The following is a 21,397-nucleotide window of genomic DNA, read 5'->3' as shown; positions in this document are numbered from 1 at the left end:
TATACCGAACATAAGAACTTATTCTGCTTCATTTTGTTGTTTTTACTGTCTTTAAAGGACACCTGCACTGAGGGGTATATGGAGGCTGCCATATTTGTTTCTTTTTAAACAACACCATTTGCCTGGCAGTCCTCCTGATCTCTTTGACTGCAGAAGTATCTGGATCACGCACCTAAAAAAAAGCATGTGGCTAATCCAGTCAGACTTCAGTCAGAAGGACCTGATTGGCATACTTATTCAGGAGGCGGAGCATCAGTGGGACAGCCAGGCAATGTGCATTGTTTTATCACTTAAAGAGAACCTGTAGTGAGTAAAAATATTTAAAATAAACACATGAGGTAACTTCAAATGAAAATTACAGAGTTACCTTGCCATCAGTTCCTCTCAGAAGCTCACCATTTTCTTCTGACAATAATCCCTTCCAGTTCTGACAATATTTTGTCAGATCTGAAATATATCAGTTGCTGTCAGTTATAGCTGAGAGGAAAACGGATGTACCAAGCAATGTCCATGTTTCCCTATGGCTCAAGTGGGCGATGTTACAGTTTAACTGTGTGCTGATCAGAAAGCTGTTATGGGTAATGGCTATTTTCAGCCAAAATTCCCTTGATCATAGTGAACAAATAGGACGCAGGACAGGAGAAAGCCACTGAGGAGTAGACTACATGGAAGGTAAGTATGACTTGTGTATGCCTATTTTGACTTTTATTTTCAGTACAGGTTTTCTTTAAAGAGACTCTAAAGCCTCTTTAAAAATCAGTTTTCGCACTTATTTATGTTAAGGACCTATGCCCGACCTAAAATGCTGCTCTCCCGTGGAAAATCCGATCATGTCTTATGATTGCTTAACGTGGAATGAAACCCAGCATTTCTTCTTTGCTCTAATAGATTATTTATAGCATATATATATATATATATATATATATATATATATATATATATATATATATATATATATATATATATTATACACACACAAACACATTTTTTTTTTTAGTAAAACCAGCATTTAAAGGGTTAAGTCACAGGTCTGACTTTTTCTCCTGCAGGGGCAGCCGCATCCGAACTGGTGATAACCTTATCTTGTTTTTACATTCTTCACTTGATACAATTAAGTAAACATTCTCTGACTGTGCAGAAACTTCTGCTAATGAGTCCTGATCTGAAACACTGCTCAGAAATCATTACTGGCTGCATTTACAATAGAGATACAACAGTTATGAATAAAATGCACCAGCAGCTTTCAAAGTAAATAAACTGATCTTTGGGAGCTTATAATTTCTAAATGAATATTAATACTTTGTGCACAAAAGCAAATATGATAACTGTATGGGTTATAAAAAGTAGGAAAACACATTTTTATTGAATATTTTGTCAGAGTTTAAAACCGCTTTAAAGTGGGATCAAACTCAATCATCTATGGTCCAAAGTAGAGGTGGGACGACAAGTCGATCGAATCCACAAATTCCTCAAATCTTGTAAAATATTTGAGATTTGTGGATTTGAATCCCAACGTCATTTTCTGCGATTGGAATCTGCCGATTCCTTGCTGTGTCCCCGTGCATCTGCCACTCCCCCTGTCCTCCTCCGCTCCCTCCTCCCCCTCCATCCTCCTCCGCTCCCCCCTCCCCCTCCGCTAACCCCCTCCCTCCTCTCTACAACCTATAATGTGTTTTGAAACTCTGTTGTGCGTAATAATTTGGACCAGTGTATTTTACGTTTTTTTTTTTCTGTTTGAAAAACATACCATTATCATTAGGAGGTTTGTTTAGTAACATTTTACTCTTTACATTATACTCTGATGGTTGATGACTCGAAAATTATGCTGACTGCCACTCGCATCAACTATTCAGGGAATTCAGAGAAAAATAGGATTTGTATAATAATTTGGAACTTGTATTGCACTGCGGAACCAAATGATAAACATGCCAAAATGCTTGGAAAAACCGCTTGGAACAAACAAGAAATTCAAACATAAAGGCAATCTGAATTGAAAATAAACGTATGATATAATGAATTGTCTGTGTAGTACTGCTAAGAAATAGACCATTAGCAGCACAGATATGAGTCTAATATTATTTCCAGTACAGGAAGAGTTAAACTTCAGTTGTTCTCTATGCAAAAGAGCTTCTCTGAGCTCTTCGACCCAACTTGGTCAGCTACAGTGCTGTTTTCTGAAGCCCTTATCTCAAACCGTCTCTCACTGTTTCTTGTTTGTTTAGTTTAACTGCAGGAAAGTTCAAAGGGTCACTAGCTCTGCTCTGTTTCATAGTTTAAAATACAGAGTGTAGTTTGTAAACTGCAATTATTAGAGAATGATGCCGTGTTATAGAAAAAAAAGCTATATAACTGAAAGTGAAAATATGAGACTCCTTTTTTTTCTTTTCTTTGCTACTAATGTTCTATGAATTATCTGTATGGCACATACAATTAATTGTCATACTTTTTTCTTTTTTTTTTTTTGCTTCAGTGTCACTTCAATGAAAAAGGGCTTTGTGCATTTGTGTCTATTAGTTGTTATAGCTTCTTAAACCTTTCTTAACATGTCTGGCAGACGATAGGGGTGCTTCCTGTACATGTTGTTTGGAGCTCTCATGCGGACATGTGCCCCTAGCCATATTGACCTTTGGTAAAATATTACTGGTTTTAGATCTTTATGACTATGACTTGACCTTTCTCTCCCCAGTCCTGTAATCCAGCATATTTTGAATGTAGCTCTAGTCCAGTGTTTCCAGCATAGCAGGTTTTTGAGTAATTCTGCACACTTATCCACTTGGCAGAAGGGATGTGACTAGTGGTACCTTTAAGAAGTCAGCTTGACCCTCTTCATGGTCTATACGAGGGGGCAGTGGCGTAGCAATAGGGGGCAGAGGTGGCGACTGCATCTAGGCCCTGGCGGGCCCTCCATCAGCCACAGTATTCCCTCTTTATTGGATCTGTGCTGGGATTTATTACTTCTATAGATGCTTTGAATAGTAGTAATTGTTAACAAACTGTTCCCAATCTCCTTCTTGCACTGTGGTTGTCCTTGGAATGTTTTGGTGCAACATGTCAATTGTTATGTATAAGGTGCTTGGGGAGGCCCAATGTAAAACTCGCAATGGGGCCCATAGCGCCTTAGCTGTGCCACTGTGAGGGGGTATAGTAAAGTTCTTATTATCGCCTGGAAGTTATTAGGGTAGGTTGATGAAAATGTGTCAGTGTCATCATTGGTCCCTAAGTGCATGATGTTGAGGAGATCAGTTCATTGTATCCTTTTTTTCGTGACAGATTGTGCTACTAAAGTGTGGGAATCGAAAAAACTGAGGCCCCTTTTACACTTGGGGGATCAGTTAGCGTTGGGCACCACCAGGGGGTTTTAGGATTAGGCATTGCCAGGGGAGATTGGTTAGTGTTGGGCACCACCAGGGGGTGTTAGTGTTAGACACCATCACCAGGGGGTTTTAGGGTTATGCAGCGCCAGGGAGGTCCTTAGTGTTGGGCACCACCAGGGGGTTTTCGGGTTAGGTAGCGCCAGGGGGTGTGAGGCACCACCACCAGTGAGTTTTAGGGTTAGGCAGCACCAGGGAGGTCCTTAGTGTTAGGCACCACCAGGGGTTTTTAAAGGTAGGCAGCGCCAGGGGGGATCGGTTAGTGTTAGGAACCATCACCAGGGGGGTTAGGCCAGTGCCGGGGGGGATTGTTAGTGTTAGACACCACCAGGGGGTTTTAGGGTTAGGCAATGCCGGGGGATCGGCTAGTGTTGGGCACCACCACCAGGGGGTTTTAGGGTTAGGCAGCACCAGGGAAGTCCTTAGTGTTAGGCACCACCAGGGGATTTTAGAGGTAGGCAGTGCCAGGGGGGATCGGTTAGTGTTAGGCACCACCAGGGGGTATTAGTGTTAGGAACCATCACCAGCGGGGTTTGGGGTTAGGCAGTGCCAGGGGGGATCGTTAGTGTTAGACACCACCAGGGGGTTTTAGAGTTAGGCAACGCAGGGGGGGGGGGGGGTCGGCTAGTGTTAGGCACCACCAGGGAATGTTGGGCACCACCACCAGAGGATTTTAGGGTTAGGCAGCGCTGGGTGGGGGGGATCAGTAGGTGTTAGGCATCGAGAGGGAGGGTTATTGTTAGGGTAAAGTTAGGTAAAGTTAGCGCAAAATGTCAGAAAATAATTTTACCGATATTCTACTAGCGGCTATCTCCGGCGCCCTTTTTACATGTTCACTGAAATATGTGTGCCGTGTAATGTAATAACCAGCTTTCATTCTCCTCTCTCCTACAGATGAACAATTACCTATTCTGCATGTCCTATGAAGCACCTCAGCTGTGGGCAGGAGGCAACCAAGGACTGATCCACGTGTACGGGAGCCAAGGAGGCACCTTCCAGCACCTGCGGGTACTGGAAATTACAGTGTGATATCGGTACATGGTTGGGGAACATTTGTGTACAATCTGTGTACAATCACAGCCTATTATTCCACATCCTTCGTATATAATGGATAGCTTTACAGCAGTGATCCCCCATTCTGCCCCTCAGTACTGGCTGACAGCACTTGCTTTGTAGACTTTAGCTCTGATTCACAAAGCGGTAAAATTGGCATGTGCAAACTGTTCATGGCAATTTCACCATTACTACCAATGACAGCGTAACGTACGTTGCCCCTGTTTAACTCTCTAGTAAGGCCACATCTGGAATATGGAATTTAGTTCTGGGCACCACATTTCAGGAAGGATATTGCAGTTTTAGAGGTCTCACTTACCAAGAAAGGTTAGATAAACTGGGTTTATTTAGTCTAGAGAAAAGACGAAGGGATCAAAATAACATGTATAAATACATCAGAGGGCAATATAAAAGCTTGGCGATGAGCTTTTTGTCCCTAGGCCTTCACAAAGGACTAGAGGACATGATCTGCGCATGGAGGAAAAACGTTTTAGCCATTTATTTAGGAAAGGGTTCTTTACAGTAAGAGTGATTAAGATGTGCCACAGGAAGTAGTTATGGCAAATTCTAGATCTGCATTTAAAGAGACTCTGATGTCTCATAGAATTCAAGTTTTTCTTTTAAAAACCTCTTTAACATCAATGCCCTAACTGAAACGCTGCATCCCCGCGGCTGAACACTAACTAAATTACCCCAAACTGCCGGGAAAAAATCCACGACTTTCTTGGTCGTGGATTTTGCTGCCCGGGGAGGCAGAGCTTTGGACTGTAGCTCTGCCTCCATGCGCGTCAATCTGCCTCTCCCCCACCCCTCTCAGTGAAAGACTGAGAGGGGCAGGTGGAGGCAGCGATCTGCGCAGATGGATGCGTGTAGAGGCAGAGCTACAGTCCAAAGCTCTGCCTCTTCATGGAAGCGCTCCCCGCAATGTGCCCCGGGGAGTTTGGGGTGATTTAGTTAGTGTTCAGCCGCGGGGATGTGACGTTTTAGTTAGGGCATTGATATTAAAGGGATACTTAAGTCAGGGCTAAAAAATGAGGTTAATCACCTGGGGCTTCCCTCAGCCCCCTGCAGCTGATCGGTGCCCTCGCAGCTCCGGTCCGATGCTCCTGGACGACTTCCGGTTTCGCCGTCCCCGGCCTTCTGCCGCAATAGCAGTATAGGGGTGCTATTGTGGCTGGGAACGCGAAGAATCACTCGCGTTCCCATGCCTGTCGGCCGGTGACGGCGAAACCGGTAAGTCGTCGCCGGCGGGTCCAGGAGCATCGGACCGGAGCTGCGAGGGCACCGATCAGCTGCAGGGGGCTGAGGGAAGTCCCAGGTGAGTTAACCTCATTTTTTAGCCCTGACTTAAGTATCCCTTTAAAGGTGAATTTATCGAAAAACAAGTATTTTGGGAGACTTTGGTCTCTCTTTAAATGGGGCTTACATGCTTTCCTTGCATTGAAAGACATCCATGGCAACAATTACTAGGTAATGCCCAGTGATGTTGATCCAGGGATATTATCTGATTACCATCTGGAGTCGGGAAGGAATTTTTTCCCTTTTGGGGCTAATTGGACCATGCCTTGTAAGGGTTTTTCGCCTTCCTCTGGATCAACAGGGATATGTGAGGGAGCAGGCTGGTGTTGTACTTTTGTTCTCTGGTTGAACTCGATGGACGTACCGTATTTTTCGGACCATAAGACGCACTTTTTCTCCCCCAAACATGGGGGGGGGGAAATGTGCCTGCGTCCTATGGTCCGGATGCTGCAATTTCAGTTGTCATCTCGCTTAAAATCCTGTGTCCCTGCGGCTGTGTGTGGGGTTTGCAGGAGGGCTACGATGAGTCTGTGACCCTGCCGCTGTCGGTCCCTCTCTACACGCGTTCCCGCCCCCTGTCCGCCTCTGCCCCGTCCCCCCGACTACTTCCACCCGGCTCTCTAAGAGATATGTGGTGTGTGCAGGCTGCCACTTACCGCTGTATGCTATCGCCGATCAGCGGTAATCTTCCGTGATAAACTCCCTTACCGTGGTTGTCTGAGCAGCAACCCATATGTTGTGAGAGTTCTTCTCCAATCTCCATAGTGACATCCCTGATTGATTGTTTTCTTTTTTGTTCCTTCTCCCGTCCATCCTCTTCTTATTCCTCCATTTCCCTTTTACATCCCCATCTTTATCCTCCTCTCTTCCATCTGTCCTTTTCCATATTTTACTTTCTACCCTTATCTTATCGTCTCTCTCCCATTCAACCCTTTCTTTTCCTTCCTAACTGTCCTCACCATTTTCCTTCATTGACCTCTGCTTTTCCCTCCTATTAATCATCTTCTTATACCTCCTTCTTTTATCCATCCTCTCCTCTTTTCCCCTCCCATCCATTCTCTCCTTTCCCCTGCCATCCATTCTCTCCTTTCCCCTCCCATCCATTCTCTCCTTTCCCCTCCCATCCATTCTCTCCTTTCCCCTCCCATCCATTCTCTCCTTTCCCCTCCCATCCATTCTCTCCTTTCCCCTTCCATCCATTTTCTCCTTTCCCCTTCCATCCATTCTCTCCTTTCCCATCCATTCTCTCCTTTCCCATCCATTCTCTCCTTTCCCATCCATTCTCTCCTTTCCCCTGCCATCCATTCTCTCCTTTCCCATCCATTCTCTCCTTTCCCCTCCCATCCATTCTCTCCTTTCCCCTCCCATCCATTCTCTCCTTTCCCCTCCCATCTATTCTCTCCTTTCCCATCCCATCCATTCTCTCCTTTCCCATCCATTCTCTTCTTTCCCCTGCCATCCATTCTCTCCTTTCCCATCCCATCCATTCTCTCCTTTCCCATCCCATCCATTCTCTCCTTTCCCCTCCCATCCATTCTTTCCTTTCCCATCCCATCCATTCTCTCCTGTCCCATCCATTCTCTCCTTTCCCCTGCCATCCATTCTCTCCTTTCCCATCCCATCCATTCTCTCCTTTCCCCTCCCATCCATTCTTTCCTTTCCCATCCCATCCATTCTCTCCTTTCCCATCCATTCTCTCCTTTCCCATCCATTCTCTCCTTTCCCATCCATTCTCTCCTTTCCCATCCATTCTCTCCTTTCCCATCCATTCTCTCCTTTCCCATCCATTCTCTCCTTTCCCCTGCCATCCATCTCTCCTTTCCCCTGCCATCCATCTCTCCTTTCCCCTGCCATCCATCTCTCCTTTCCCCTGCCATCCATCTCTCCTTTCTCTTCCCATCCATTCTCTCCTTTCCCATCCCATCCATTCTCTCCTTTCCCATCCCATCCATTCTCTCCTTTCCCCTCCCATCCATTCTCTCCTTTCCCCTCCCATCCATTCTCCTTTCCCCTCCCATCCATTCTCTCCTTTCCCCTCCCATCCATTCTCTCCTTTCCCCTGCCATCCATTCTCTCCTTTCCCCTGCCATCCATTCTCTCCTTTCCCCTGCCATCCATTCTCTCCTTTCCCCTGCCATCCATTCTCTCCTTTCCCCTGCCATCCATTCTCTCCTTTCCCCTCCCATCCATTCTCTCTTTTCCCCTGCCATCCATTCTCTCCTTTCCCCTCCCATCCATTCTCTCCTTTCCCCTGCCATCCATTCTCTCCTTTCCCCTGCCATCCATTCTCTCTTTTCCCATGCATCCTCTTATTCCTAATCTTCTCTCTCCTATATCCTCTTCCTTTCCACCTCTTTCTCTCTTATCCTTTTTTTCCCTCCTGGCCATCATATTTCTTTTTATTTCTCCTCTCTCTTTAACTCTTATTTTTCTTCCATTCTCTCATCTATACTATATATGTTTTACCCTTTCACCTGTCTATCCTATTTTTTTCCCTCCCATTGGCACTTGACCTTTTCTTTATCCTCTCCATTCCCAATTGTCCCTTTTCCTCAATGCCCTTCCATTTCCCTTCTCATGTTCCTTCTCCATTTCTTCCTTTTGTTTTGTTGTGTCATATCGTTTCCTCTTTGTTCATTGCTTTATTCTCCTGCTGTTTCTTGTCCCCCCTCCTCTGCCTGCTCCCAGTGTTTCGATGTAGGTCACACCTCGCAAGTCACCGGTATCTGGCATTCAACTGGTGCGCTGTACACAACGTCTACCGATAAAACGATGAAGGTGAGTCGAGCAGTTTTGTAGGGCTTCCCCGTGTTATCGTGGATATCTGAAAGAAAAACTCCGACCAAGAATTGAACTTTATCCCAATCAGTAGCTGATGCCCCCTTTTACATGAGAAATCTATTCCTTTTCACAAACGGACCATCAGGGGGCACTGTATGACTGATAGGTACACTATAGGGTAAAACTACACTCGGCACCCTGACTGGCGCTTGCTCACGTGTGTGTCCTGTATAATGGCCGCGACATGCGACAATAATTGTTGTATTTTGTTTTACACATAGTGTGTTTTCACAAGTTGTCAATTTTATCACTAATAGTAAGCACATTAAGTGCACGATTTAAGAATGCATAATCACAAGTTTATGGATGACACGTAAAGACGAAGTTTCTGCATATTGGCAGCTTAGATGCACATAGGAGCTAATGCTAGCCCTTGTTTACAAATCGCGCAAAGGCGAGTCCCCGCCCCTTCACCCCCGACCTCACAGCCCCCACTTTCACCAACCAATGACGTGCGGCGGAGGTGCGGCTTGCGTACACATATATGGAAGCCGCGTGGTGCCGCCATTATACAGGACACACGTGAGCAAGCGCCAGTCAGGCGTGAAACGGCTGTTGTGCCGTCCATTTCTTCCCTGGTCACCACCATCCCCAGCACCAGCATCATCAAGGTTTGATTGTTACATTTTTGTATGGCAGATACGTTGTATTATCTATATGAAGATATTCCATTTGCATGGCTATAGAGGCAATAAAGCATACAAAGTGACAGTGCCCGGTCTGCCTCAATATACAGTGATTTCGCTGTATGACTGATATTGTGGTGAAACTCCTCCCACAAGAAACACTGAGGACCGTGGTACTCCTGGCAGATTCCTGTCTGTGTGAACCTTGTTGCATGGTGGGAAATAGCCATTTACAGCTGTTTCCAACTGCCAAAAAAACATGCAGCAGCTACATCACCTGCCAACAGTAATAATGTCACCATGTAATAAATGTCTGAATGTAAATCAGGGATTTAAAAGATTTTACAATGGGCAAACACTGACTAAATAATTTATACATAATTATTGTAAAAATGAAGCACCTTTTTATTACATTATTTTCACTGGAGTTCCTCTTTAAACTCCTTTACGTAATAATATTCAACTTGCATGTTTTATGGACTCTTCCCCCTGTAATGAACCTCTCGACCTCGCCAGCACACATCACTTGCTAGCGAGTGCCTTTAGGCTTTTTATCTGCGAACCATATGTATTAGGTGTATTCTATAGACTTGCTTGCCCTGAGGAAGAGACTTTAAAGCGGCTCTGAGATGAAAAACTAACTATAACAAGTAACATGTCTATGTATCTTATCTAAAGTTTAGATTACTTATCTAAAGTTTAGTTTACACAGCAAATCTAGCTGCAAACAGCTTCAACAGAATATGATTATTTCTTCTTGTGATACAATGAGAGCAGCCATATTCTGCTTGTCATCATTACACAGGCAAGGTGCTCTGCATCTCCACCCCTCAGCCTGTGAAAACTTAACTCCTCTCTTCTCTCCACCCCCTTGCCTCTGAAATCTCTGGCTGGTAACGCCTCCTTCTTCGTGAAAAACCTCCTCCTCCCCAGACTGAGCTCCCATGAGCACTTGCTACATGGGACTCAGAATGCCTAGACGCTGGAGGAGCTGTGGGCGAGGCTTATTTAGTTTATAGGGAATTAGTATTAAAACAACAACAAAAAAAGTATTTGGCTTGAGGAATGCCCTATAAACTACAGTATATGTAAGGGGCACAATTATGCAATGAGTAAAAATGTATCTCTGATTCACTTTAAGGCCTTGAAACGTTGGCTCATGCTGTCAGCCTGAATAAAAGTTAAAAAAACAACCAAAACACACACACAAAGGAAGCATCAGCGTTGTTTGTTTGATTTATTTCCTCAGTAAAGACTGAGCAAGAGAAGGAATTTCTGAATATTCATGAACATAAGGGTTTGGAATTGTATATATACAATATACAATACTTTTTATAAGTGTATATGAGAAATTAATAGCTTTTACTGTTTTTTTGTTTTTTTCCTTTTTTTCACTTTTCCCAGATCCACATTCCTACTGACCCTCCGCGGACACTGTGCACACTGACACACAACAGTGTGGTCAATGGGGTAAGTCTGTGACAATAATTTGGAGGTAGGGAAGTGTGGTAATGGACTTGGATAAAAGGGCCTCTGAACCACAACCCTATGGTGTAACCTTTACACTGATCAGCCACAACCTTAAAGGGAAGGTCCGAGGTAATTAAAAAACAAAAATCTACCTACCCAGGGCTTCCTACAGCCCCTGGCCGCCGTCCTGTGCCCTCGCTGCACTTCCGCTCCCCGCTGGTTGCTCGGGGTTCCCTCCGGTGCAGATGCCAACTGCGGCTCCGGTGAACACTCCAGATGATGGCAGCGTGACCGCGAGCGGCTCTCACACAGGCGCAGTAGATGCCTGTCGGCATCTGCACCGGAGGGGACCCCCGGGCCACCATCTGGGATCGGAGCTGCGGCGAGGGCACAAGCGGGCTGCCAGGGGCTGGAGGAAGTAGATTTTTGTTTTTTAATTACCTTTCCTTTTAAAACCACTGACCGATGAAGTGAGTAACATTGATTATGTTGTTACTAGCAGACCTAAGCCTGTTTAAAAACGGGCTCTAGGCCACCCTCACAACCGCCTCCTGCCCATGACTGCCGCATGTCAGTGCTACTGCACACGCCCGCCCCCTGGCCCCGTTCTCCTCCTGTCCCAACTGCCGCCCATGCTACACATGTGCAGTAGTGCAAAAGCACGGACACAGGGACAGGAGAGTATGCAGGGACACAGGGGTTTTATAGTATAGGACGATGGCACTCGTCAAGGGACGGGACCCTTTTTGTGGGGGGAGGGGGGGGGGAGGGACCGTAAGAACCCCCCCCCCCCCCCCCAAAAAAGTGCCTCGCGGACGGAGAGAATGGGGGACATTCTGGCCATACTGAAATGCTAAGGGGGGGAGCAGAGCCACTAAACTGCCAGGGATAGGGGTACATGCATGCCTGCTGCCACAAACTGTCCTCAGAAGCTTACAATCTAATCACTGCCTGCTGAAACTAACTGTCATTATATTGCACTCGGTCCACTGGAAAATGCCCTATATGTTACTATAGAAAATGTATACACTTTTATTAATAAAACAAAGCAACTTTTTTTGTGTGTGGTAATTTGTGAGGTACTCCTGGAGAGGTCTTTGTTGATCCTCCACCACTCCTATAATGTCACAGAGTGGGGTGTAACTATCCCCCAGGTCCTCGAACAACACCACACAATTATAGAGAGACTGTGTCAAGTGGGGTCTAAATGCCACTGGGGACAACAACCTAATGTCACTCAGTTCACCTAATAGTACTGACAGGTTTGCCCACCCACAGTCCATAAACAAATGTAACAAACCGTTGGGTTGTTCAATGTCACTGTAATATGGAGGTGTTCATACGTATTTACAGTGACCACACCACCCAATGCTCAACATGTTTCACCCCGTAGGGCTTCATCAGGATTACTTTGCAAGGTGTAGGTGCTATTTGCAGCATATACATATATAAAACAACAATCTCCTCCCAATTACATCAAAAATTCCCCAGCAGCAAATTAGCCCAAGTCAGAGCTGCCACTCACTGTCCTCAGGACCTTACACCTTAATCCCTCACTAACAATGATACGAGATACACTAACAATGACAGTGACCTGAGGCAGGGATTATAAAACTGTAAGATCTTAAGGACAGGTAGTGACATGAGACAGGGGTTATAGTTCTGACATTTTTTTTTTCTTCTTGTTTTCCTCATAAACCTAGGTGCATCTCATAGTCGGGTGAATCCTACAGTGTGAAAAACGGGCGTTCGTAGGGTCCTTGGAGATCAGGGGCACCTGTGGGCACTAGGTGGGGGCTGCGGCAAAAAAATGGGTGTGGCCATTCAGTAAGTGGGTGTGGCCATGGGTGGGGCCAAATGTACATGAACTTAGCGGTGTAAGCTACAGATAACGGGCCTGCCCATCGAAATATTGGATGGAGCCCCGCTTAAACAATTGTGTACAAGTTTTATAGGCCCCCCAGTTTAGGTAGTGAGTGACGGGGACCCCCAGGTTAGGTAATAAGTGACAGGAAATCCCAGGTTAGGTAGTGAGTGACAGGCGCCCCCCATGTTAGGTAGTGAGTGACAGGGACCCCCAGCTTAGGTAGTGAGTGACAGGCGCCCCCAGCTTAGGTAGTGAGTGACAGGGACCCCAGGTTAGATAGCGAGTGACAGGCACCCCCAGGTTAGGTAGTGACAGGGACCCCCAGGTTAGGTAGTGAGTGACAGGGACCCCCAGGTTAGGTAGTGAGTGACAGGGACCCCAAGGTTAGGTAGTGAGTGACAGGGACCCCCAGGTTAGGTAGCGAGTGACACGCACCCCCCAGGTTAGGTAGTGACAGGGACCCCAAGTTAGTGAGTGACAGGCGGCCCCCTCACCTGACAGCCAGCAGCAGCAGCGTCAGACCTCGATCAGCGGGCGACCCGACCAGTTAGAGCGGGCGCACCACGATGTATATGCAGAAGTGATGTCACTTCCGCATATCAGTGCGGTGTCTGCTAGGTCCTAGCGCCCGCACTAGTGGGCAGCCAGGGCGGGACAGCGGGGCACCTCAGGACATGTTGGGGGCACGGGCCCTCCTAAAATAGAGCTAGCGACGCCCCTGGTGAAAAGTACGGTATATTTGGCAACAAGTGAATAATAATTTCTTGAAGGTTATGGCAAGCAATCACAAAGCATTACCGCGTGCGGTAATGCAGAAAACAGCTGATGATACCAATTATTTAGTGAAATGTCAACTCTCTAAGGTTGTTACCGCAGGGCAAGCTGAAATTACCGAGCAGTGAAGTAAATTACTGACTTGCACGGTTAAATACCTCAACACATGTCAGTAAATGTCAATTCACAAAGATTAGAAGATGCGATAAAGCCCAGTAACATTCCCTAATTACATGGCGGGATATGTGAGGGAGCAGGCCTGTGTTGTACTTTATACTGGTTGAACTCGATGGACGTATGTTTTTTTTCAACCAAAATAACTATGTAACTATGTGGCGAAAGCAAGCTTCCACATGCCTTCAGGGTATGATATCCTATGACAGGAGCAGAGAGCCAATAGCGACAGCCAGTACCTCCCTCAGATAGGATGCGACACCTTCTCCGGAGGGTCAAGCTTTTCTACCATTATAATATACCATGTACATCTAAATGGATTCTGGGGATGCCTTTTAATATTGCGTTGCTTGTCAGTGGGAGAACAGCATGTAACTGTTACCACACAGGTCTTTTTCTGTAAATTTCAACAACAGAAGAATGTGTGCATCAAGCACCAAGTGAAACCTGATATATCTGGCTTTGCAAACTTTGCCTAGTTGGCTTAATCAAGAGGCATTGCTCGTGCAAATTTGCATTTGCTTTCGCTTGCCAGAATATGCAGGGATTAGTTCATGCTACATTTAGCACTTATCCAGGGGCGACGCCTGGAGGCCCCCCATGCCCCAATGAAACGGGGCACTGCATAAACAGTGCTCCAAGCCCTCTCACTGCTCAGAGACCCTGCAGTTGCAACCCAGGGAGGGGGGGGGGAGGAGACAGAAGTGCAGGCGCCCCCCAAGCATGGCCAGTGCCAGGAAGACCCGCCTTCCAAAGGATAGGTACCTACCTTGTAACGCATTGCGTCTATGCAATTAATGTAAAATCTGCCAAATGAGCACGACTTGGGAGTACCACAAGAAAGGGGAGTGAAGTATAGGCCACGCCAAGCTGGTTAAGGCTCAGGGGTGGCCCCCACGCATCGCACCCTGGGGGGGGGGGGGGGAGACAGGTGCAGACAACTCCCCCAGAGAGGGCCACCCACCTCCAAAGGAAGAAATGAAACATTTCAACAACAGAAGAATGTGTGCATCAAGCGCCAAGTGAAACCTGATGTATCTGGCTTTGCAAGCTTGGCCTAAATGGCTTAATCAAGAGGCATTGCTCATGTAAATTTGACTTGCCAGAATATGCAGTGTCTTAAGGCGGGTACACACGCCGTATTTTTACAAGGGACGGGTCCATCAGTCCCGCCCGCGGTGCGGTCGTTATGCCTACAGTAGCACGTGTGTACAAGCTGTTGGCAGACTGATAAGACTGCCGGCTGCTTGTACACACGTGCTACTGTCAGCAGAACGACCGCACCCCGGGAGGGTCTGATGGACCCCTCGCTTGTAAAACTACGGCGTGTGTATGCGCCTTTACAACTAACCCTGCATATTCTGGCAAATTTACATGAGCAATGCCTCTTGATTAAGCCAATTAGGCCAAGTTTGCAAAGCCAGATACATCAGGTTTCACTTGGCGCTTGATGCACACATTCTTCTGTTGTTGAAATGTTCTTTTTCGGTAAATTACCAAACTTCTACCGCACCTGTGTAAATCTTTGCAAATGCTTAAAAAAATGAAAAATATCGCATTCAGAAGTTTCCCGACAGGTTTTTTTTTTTTTTTTTTTTTTTTTTAACGTCCAAAGCTTTACGAATGCTGCCCTATGTGTTGGTCATAGGTAAATAGTTCAGGCATAAGTATCTAGACATTTTTAACTAGGGCCAAAACACACAGTACATCACAGCGTTCTGCATATGGGGGTGGGTGGGGTTTTGGTGTATGTCCAGGGTTCTGGCACAAAATACAACAAAGATGTCTCAGATATTTTCCCCTCCCACACAACTGTCCCTCTGTGAAGCAAAATAGGGCATGATGGATTGCACACTTCTCTGTAAAAAAATAGTTACAATTCTTTAACCTCTGCGGCGTTTAATTGACTCATGATTTTTATACCAATAGCGGTCTTGCAATCTATCCGCAAGCATGCATACAATATAAAAAAGCACTTAATATTTTGTTGTGTACTTAGAATTTTTTATATTGGATGCAATACGGATGTTTGTATTGCATCCAATACAAAAAAAAATGAATTTGCCGGTGTAATGTCAGATATTGCAGCCCGGAAGCAGCCTTCCTCACTGAGTATTGCGCATGCTCAGTGGGAAGTTAGACATTATTTAGCTGAAATATCTCCGCTTCCGCACCACGTACACTCCCGAAATTTTCAGGGGAGGGAGGGGACCCCCAGATCCAGCTCTGTGTCGAATTGCAGCCCCCTAGCCCCGCTAGTTCCCGAGATAGGTTTGCTGCAATCAGTCTTGGGAACCATCGGGGCTCAGGGGCTGCAATTCGGCACAGAGCTAGATGTGGGGGTCCCCTCCCTCCCCTGAAAATTTTGGGGGGTGTACGTGGTGCGGAAGCGGAGATATTTAGGGCGTTTCACACGTGGCTGCACAATGTAATGGGGCGCAGGCTCCTACTGCGCATGCGGGGCTGCACAACGTGCGGGGCTGCAATATCTGACATTACACCGGCTGATGTCATGACGCTGCGTATGCCCGACACCAGGGGGCGCACACAGCATCGTCACAGGGACACGCCGGGGAACATGTGATCTCTGAGAGACAGGAAGCGACAAAGGAGGAAGAATGGAGATCGATGAGAAAACTCGGGGAACGCGCTTGCAGGGAAGCCGCGAGGGATCCCACACGCCAGCGACGTCGCAGGTGAGTAAATGTAATTGCTGGATGAGCCTGACTAGCCCTTACTGTTCCTAGCTACATTTTTAAGGCTTGTACTTAAAGGGGCACTACGACAAAACATTGTAAAATTGAAAATATGTGCAAACATATACAAATAAGAACTACATTTTTTTTCCAGAGTAAAATGAGCCATAAATTACTTTTCTCCTATGTTGCTGTCACTTACAGTAGGTAGTAGGAATCTGACAGAAGCGACAGGTTTAGGACTAGTCCATGTCTTCATAGGGGTTTTTTAAGGGATTTATTTATTTTCAAAAGTACTTAGTGAATGGCAGTTGCTCTGTACAACTGTCAAAAAACTGTAGCGAGCAGGGAAGCTGACCAGCATCATTGTTTAAATCCTTTTTAGGGAGTATCTTTATAAAGAATAAAAGCCTTGCTGAGAATCCCCCTTGAAGAGGTGGACTAGTGCAAAACCTGTCGCCTGTCAGATTTCTACTGCCTACTGTAAGTGACAGCAACATAGGAAAAAAGTCATTTAAGGCTCATTTTACTCTGGAAAACCCGTACTTCTTATTTGTCTATGTTTGCACATATTTTGAATTTTAAAAATGTTCACCATAGTGCCCCTTTAACATTAGGGAGGTTAAAGAGGAACGTAATGCAATGAATAAAACTAAATTTTTTTTTTATTTTTTTTTACACAATAATCCTCTATAAATGATTTAATCCGTGTTTGCCCATTGTAATATCTTTCCTCTCCCTGATTTACATTCTGAAATGTATCACAGGTGGAGACCTCTTTAGTGCTGTCAGGTGCAGCTCTGCAGTGGCTATTCTGAATCATCTACTGCATTCTACTATATGTCACTACAGGGCCTCTTTAACTAAAACAAATCAAGTTTTTTCTTTAGCTTCTTGATTTAGCAAAATCCTTCAAATGGCATGGACAAAAAAGATGAAATTCTTATACATACTGCATTCTACTATATGTCACTATAGCCCCTCTTTTGAAGGACCGCTCCGGTGAAAAAAGTAAGCAGTTAAAATCAGACAGAACTGACAGGTTTCAGACTACTCCATCTCCTCATGGGGGATTCTCTGTGTTTTCTTTGTTTCCAAAAGCATTTCCTGATCGTTTAACTGCCAAATTAGTAAGAAACCAGCCAGTCTCCCTACTCAATTGTACACTATTTTGTCAGTTAGATTTAGCAACTGTTGTTCAGAAAATGCTTTTGAATACAAAGAAACCCCTGAGAATCCCCCATGAGGACATTGACTAGTCCAAAACCTGTCAGTTCTGTCAGATTTTAACTGCTTATTTTTTCGCTGGAGTGTTTTTTTTTCCCCTCGTCTTTTGTCTTTCACTTTCTGTTTTTTCCTCTTATAACCATCTCTCTTATGTTATCACAGGTCAGTGTATCCGGACGCACTGTGGCTGCCGCTTCTGGGGAGCAAACCATAGAGATCTGGAGACTTCCTGAATAAAGCCTGCTTTCCCCATTTCCTTATGCCTCGTGATTGTAGGGGGTGGTGGTTGTAAAAGAGATCATGATGAATAATACTGACTGCAGGAGACATCAGACAGAGGTGGCTGTATCAGCACCAGACCTGCTTTTCTTTAAGCCAATCAGGCTCGTCTAGCACTTGACATGGGAATCCTGATTGGTGGATCTGCTTTAATGTGTGTGCATGTTTGTGTACGGTGAAACCGATCATCTTTTGTCAGCGACTCCAGGACAGCGTTTGAAGTCCATCTCCAACCAATGAAGTTCATTCTACTGTTGGACTAAATGGGGGAAGGTGTTAGATTCTTCCTTGGTATTTTCTTATTGTGTTGGGGTCCATATCTGGCGGGTCATTTCCTGTGCTTCCTGTTCCAGTGGCACTTCATCGTTTTGTGAGAAAAAAAATGGGCTAAATTCCTACAAGAGCAGAGAGATCAGTCCTTTGATCTTCGAGTGGGGAAGAGTTCACGGTCAAGTACTTTACTGTCCGTGTGTAACACAATGAAATGCCCAAGGTGCATATAGTGAACATGAGTGACAGTCACAAAGGTACAAAAGGTACAAATGGAGGCCTTTAACAGAGTATGTTCGGTATTCCAAATATTTAAAGCGAACCCAAGCAGAAGTTAAGGTTCAAAATCTGACACTTACTATTTAGAGAGGGAAGCCTCAGGATCCTAATGAGACTTTCCTCGGTTGTTGCAAGCCCCCCATTACTGAGTGTGGCCCCCCCTTCACATCAGGACCACGCAGCTTCTCTTCCTGGATCAAGAGCGCAATGGCCGAGTGAGCAGTGGCATAGCTAAGAAGCCGCGGGCACCAGTGCAAGTTTAGTATTGGGGCCCCCCAAGCATGCTATAGAGAACAATTGATACGGCGCACCAAAACCAATCAAGGACAACCACAGTGTCAGAGGTGCAAGAAGGGGATGGAAAAGTGTGTATTAATGATCACTACTATTCAAATCAGCTATAGAAGATATTATTAGCACAGGACCAATAAAGAGCTAATAATGTGTTTGAGGAGTGTGCCCCTCTTGCCCAAGGGCCCTGATACGGTCGCTACCTCTGCCCCCCCCCCCATTGCTACGCCACTGCGCACAAGCCCGCATGTGCAGTAGCATCAGTCAGCTATTGCACGCATTTCATCCAGTAAGAGGAACTTGGGGCCACCAACTTGTGAGGGAAGCCTTAATAGGATCGTTGCATTGTGGGAAATAGCGGTTTACAGCTACTTCCAACTGCCAAAAGAGCAAGCAGCAGCTACTTCCAGTGACATCACCTGCCAGCAGTAAAAATGTCACCATGTGATAAATGTCAGAATGTAAATCAGGGAGAGGAAAGATTTTACAACGGGCAAACACGGACTACATCATTTATACATAATTATTGTAAAAATGAAGCACTTTTTTTATTACATTATTTTCACTGGAGTCCCTCTTTAAGGTAAGTATCTGATTTCTTACCGCAGCTTCGGGTCGGGTACACTTTAAAAAAGTTATATACAATGTTAAAGTGAACCTGAAGGGGAAAAAAGTGCCAGAAATGGGTACTTATCTCCGTAGCGGGAAGCCTCTGGAAAATCCAAAGTCTTCCTGTTCTCCTCCAGGCCACCGCTTTTTTTTTTTTTTAAGATTCTAGGCCACCACCCAAGACCCTCTGAAAACTCACAGCTGTATTCCTGTTTTACGAATGGGCGTGGCCAGGCAGAAGATGGCAACCCTGATTGGCTCTGTGCCTCTGCTGCTGTGCAGTGTGGCCCCATGAAGTTCAAGGGGTCCTGTGGCTGGAGCAGCGAGGCGGAGAAAGACTGGGGAAGCCTCAGTATTAAGTATCTAAACTGGGCACTTTTTTTCCCTACAAGTACATTTTAAGTTTATTTTAAAAAGTTTTTGTTGTCGCAATAGTGCCCCTGTTGGATGGATATATCCGTCCAGATAGACTGCACAGCTGCTGCGGGGCAGTGTGCTCTCCCGCCGCCTTTGGCTGCCCCTGAGATCAATGAATGGGAATACAGATCCCATTCATTGATCTGTGTTCCTCTAAGAAAAACCGACGGCTTTCTCCGGAAAGCCGCAATTTTCAAAGCCGGATTTGTGGGAAGGCCCCCAAGGCTGGTTCCTAGGGCACCAGAATCCACCAGCAAATGTGGGGCAGCAAGTGGTGACAAGTTGACTACACTTGTCACCAGAACCGCTCTGCGAAGTCCTGAGCCGTCCCTTCACTACTGCAGCTGCCAGTAGTAGGCTACATGCAGGCTCTCTTCTGGAGACCTTGGCAGCGCCGAGCGGCTTCCTGAGGCGGGTAGTGGCTGGATCAATCAGCTCAGCCGCTGCCAACCAACCGATCCGCCCCCCTTCCTTCCACAGAGAGCAGAATCATAACTTAGAAGAAAAAGAGTAAGCTCTTTGGCCAATAAACCTTCTCCTGACTATTCCTAGCTACAGGAATAGAGTCTGAAGGCTTTTTGGCAAAAACTTGCTCTTTTAAAGTGAACTGAGCAGTGTTGGTTTTTTTTAATAAAAAGAACCCCTCCCCATAAGGGAGGTTTGTAATGGTGTGCGCTCCTGACCCTGTGATCAATGTGGGGGCCACACCGTACTGCCAAAAACAGGGCTTCAAGGATTACCGCGTTAGTACACGGTAATCCTCATCTGGCAGCCGGCCAAGCAGGAAGTGACGCTCACTTCCTGTGGCCGAAGCGATTACGTGCCCGGAAGCATATTGCTAGAATACGCTTCCACACATGCTTGACGTGTAAAGCTTGCGGCGGGCATTTTAAAAAACACATAGACTTTCATAACTTCTGGTTCGCCGCTGGAGATGCGCGGTAACGTAGGTATGCACCTGCGTTGGGGATGCAGCGAAAACATCACTTACATTGTGCCACACCACGTCGGTATGAAGGGCCTGATAGACTAATAGACTAACACTGCCTTAGCGGTAGGTCGCTTTAAGATGCCACACTGTGCCAGTGTGAAAGGGCCCTGAGCTAATGAGATTGGCTCACATTGATAACCGGCAGGGGCGTAACAATAGACCCTGCAAGGGATGCAGCTGCAGGGGGACCCAGAAACCTCAGGGTGCCTTGTCCTGAGAGACAGACAACTAAGAGCACTAAGGGTGGCCATACATGGTACAATCTTTAATTTTTTTCGATTAGATAATTTAGTTTGATTTATTCCATTAGATCGAATATAAAGATTTTTCCAGCATGTCCGATCTGATTTTTCTCAGAAAAACGGGATAATCGTTCGAATTTCTTGATCGAAAAAAAAAATATTTTCAACTTTCATTTGATTCGATCATTTAGATTGAATAAACGGGATAATCGAATGTTTTTATTGTATGGCCACCATAAGAAGAAATCTTTCTGCTCTCTGCACAATTGTTCTAATTACTGCATCTGTTCAGCCACTGTTAAGGAATCATTTATAGTTTTGCAGACAAATAATTGTAGACAGTCCCTATTCAGTGTGCAGCAGGCACTTCTATACAGCTCCCAGCCCCTAACCTCTCTACCCCTCCCCAAGTGCTCTGTACTGTAGTGATGCTGGAGAAGTCTGCAGAGTCAGTTCTGCTCCATCAGAGGTGGACAGAGTGAGTGTAATAAGCTGAGGCTGGGAGCACACTCGTCTGACCGTTTTCTGTATGCGTTTTCTACACACCACGTGTGTCTGTGTGAAAAGATGCACGTTTTATCACAGAAGCTAATGTAATTGATAGAGAAAATGCGTGCAGTG

At 45.7% G+C, this 21,397-nt stretch overlaps 1 protein-coding gene across 3 annotated transcripts in view; it reads left to right on the top strand.

Moving 5' to 3' along the window:
- The window catches only part of FBXW9 (F-box and WD repeat domain containing 9), an 85,225-nt gene extending 67,572 nt beyond the window's left edge, over nt 1-17,653 (top strand). For 2 of the 3 annotated variants that reach the window (XM_068274215.1, XM_068274216.1), the window contains exons 8-11: nt 4,266-4,379; nt 8,412-8,501; nt 10,595-10,660; nt 17,561-17,653. In XM_068274215.1, coding sequence (XP_068130316.1) covers nt 4,266-4,379; nt 8,412-8,501; nt 10,595-10,660; nt 17,561-17,635 — 345 coding nt within the window. In that variant the 3' untranslated portion in view covers nt 17,636-17,653. Of the gene's footprint in view, nt 1-4,265; nt 4,406-8,411; nt 8,502-10,594; nt 10,661-17,560 lie in introns of those variants that run through there. The other variant, XM_068274217.1, reaches the window with a different exon arrangement.
- Nucleotides 17,654-21,397: the final 3,744 nt, after the last annotated feature.

Source organism: Hyperolius riggenbachi, chromosome 3 (genome assembly GCF_040937935.1).
Source record: "Hyperolius riggenbachi isolate aHypRig1 chromosome 3, aHypRig1.pri, whole genome shotgun sequence".
Classification (NCBI taxonomy): domain Eukaryota; kingdom Metazoa; phylum Chordata; class Amphibia; order Anura; family Hyperoliidae; genus Hyperolius; species Hyperolius riggenbachi.
The sequence above is the reverse complement of the archived record's forward strand: the minus strand, read 5'-3'. Positions and strand labels throughout refer to the sequence as shown.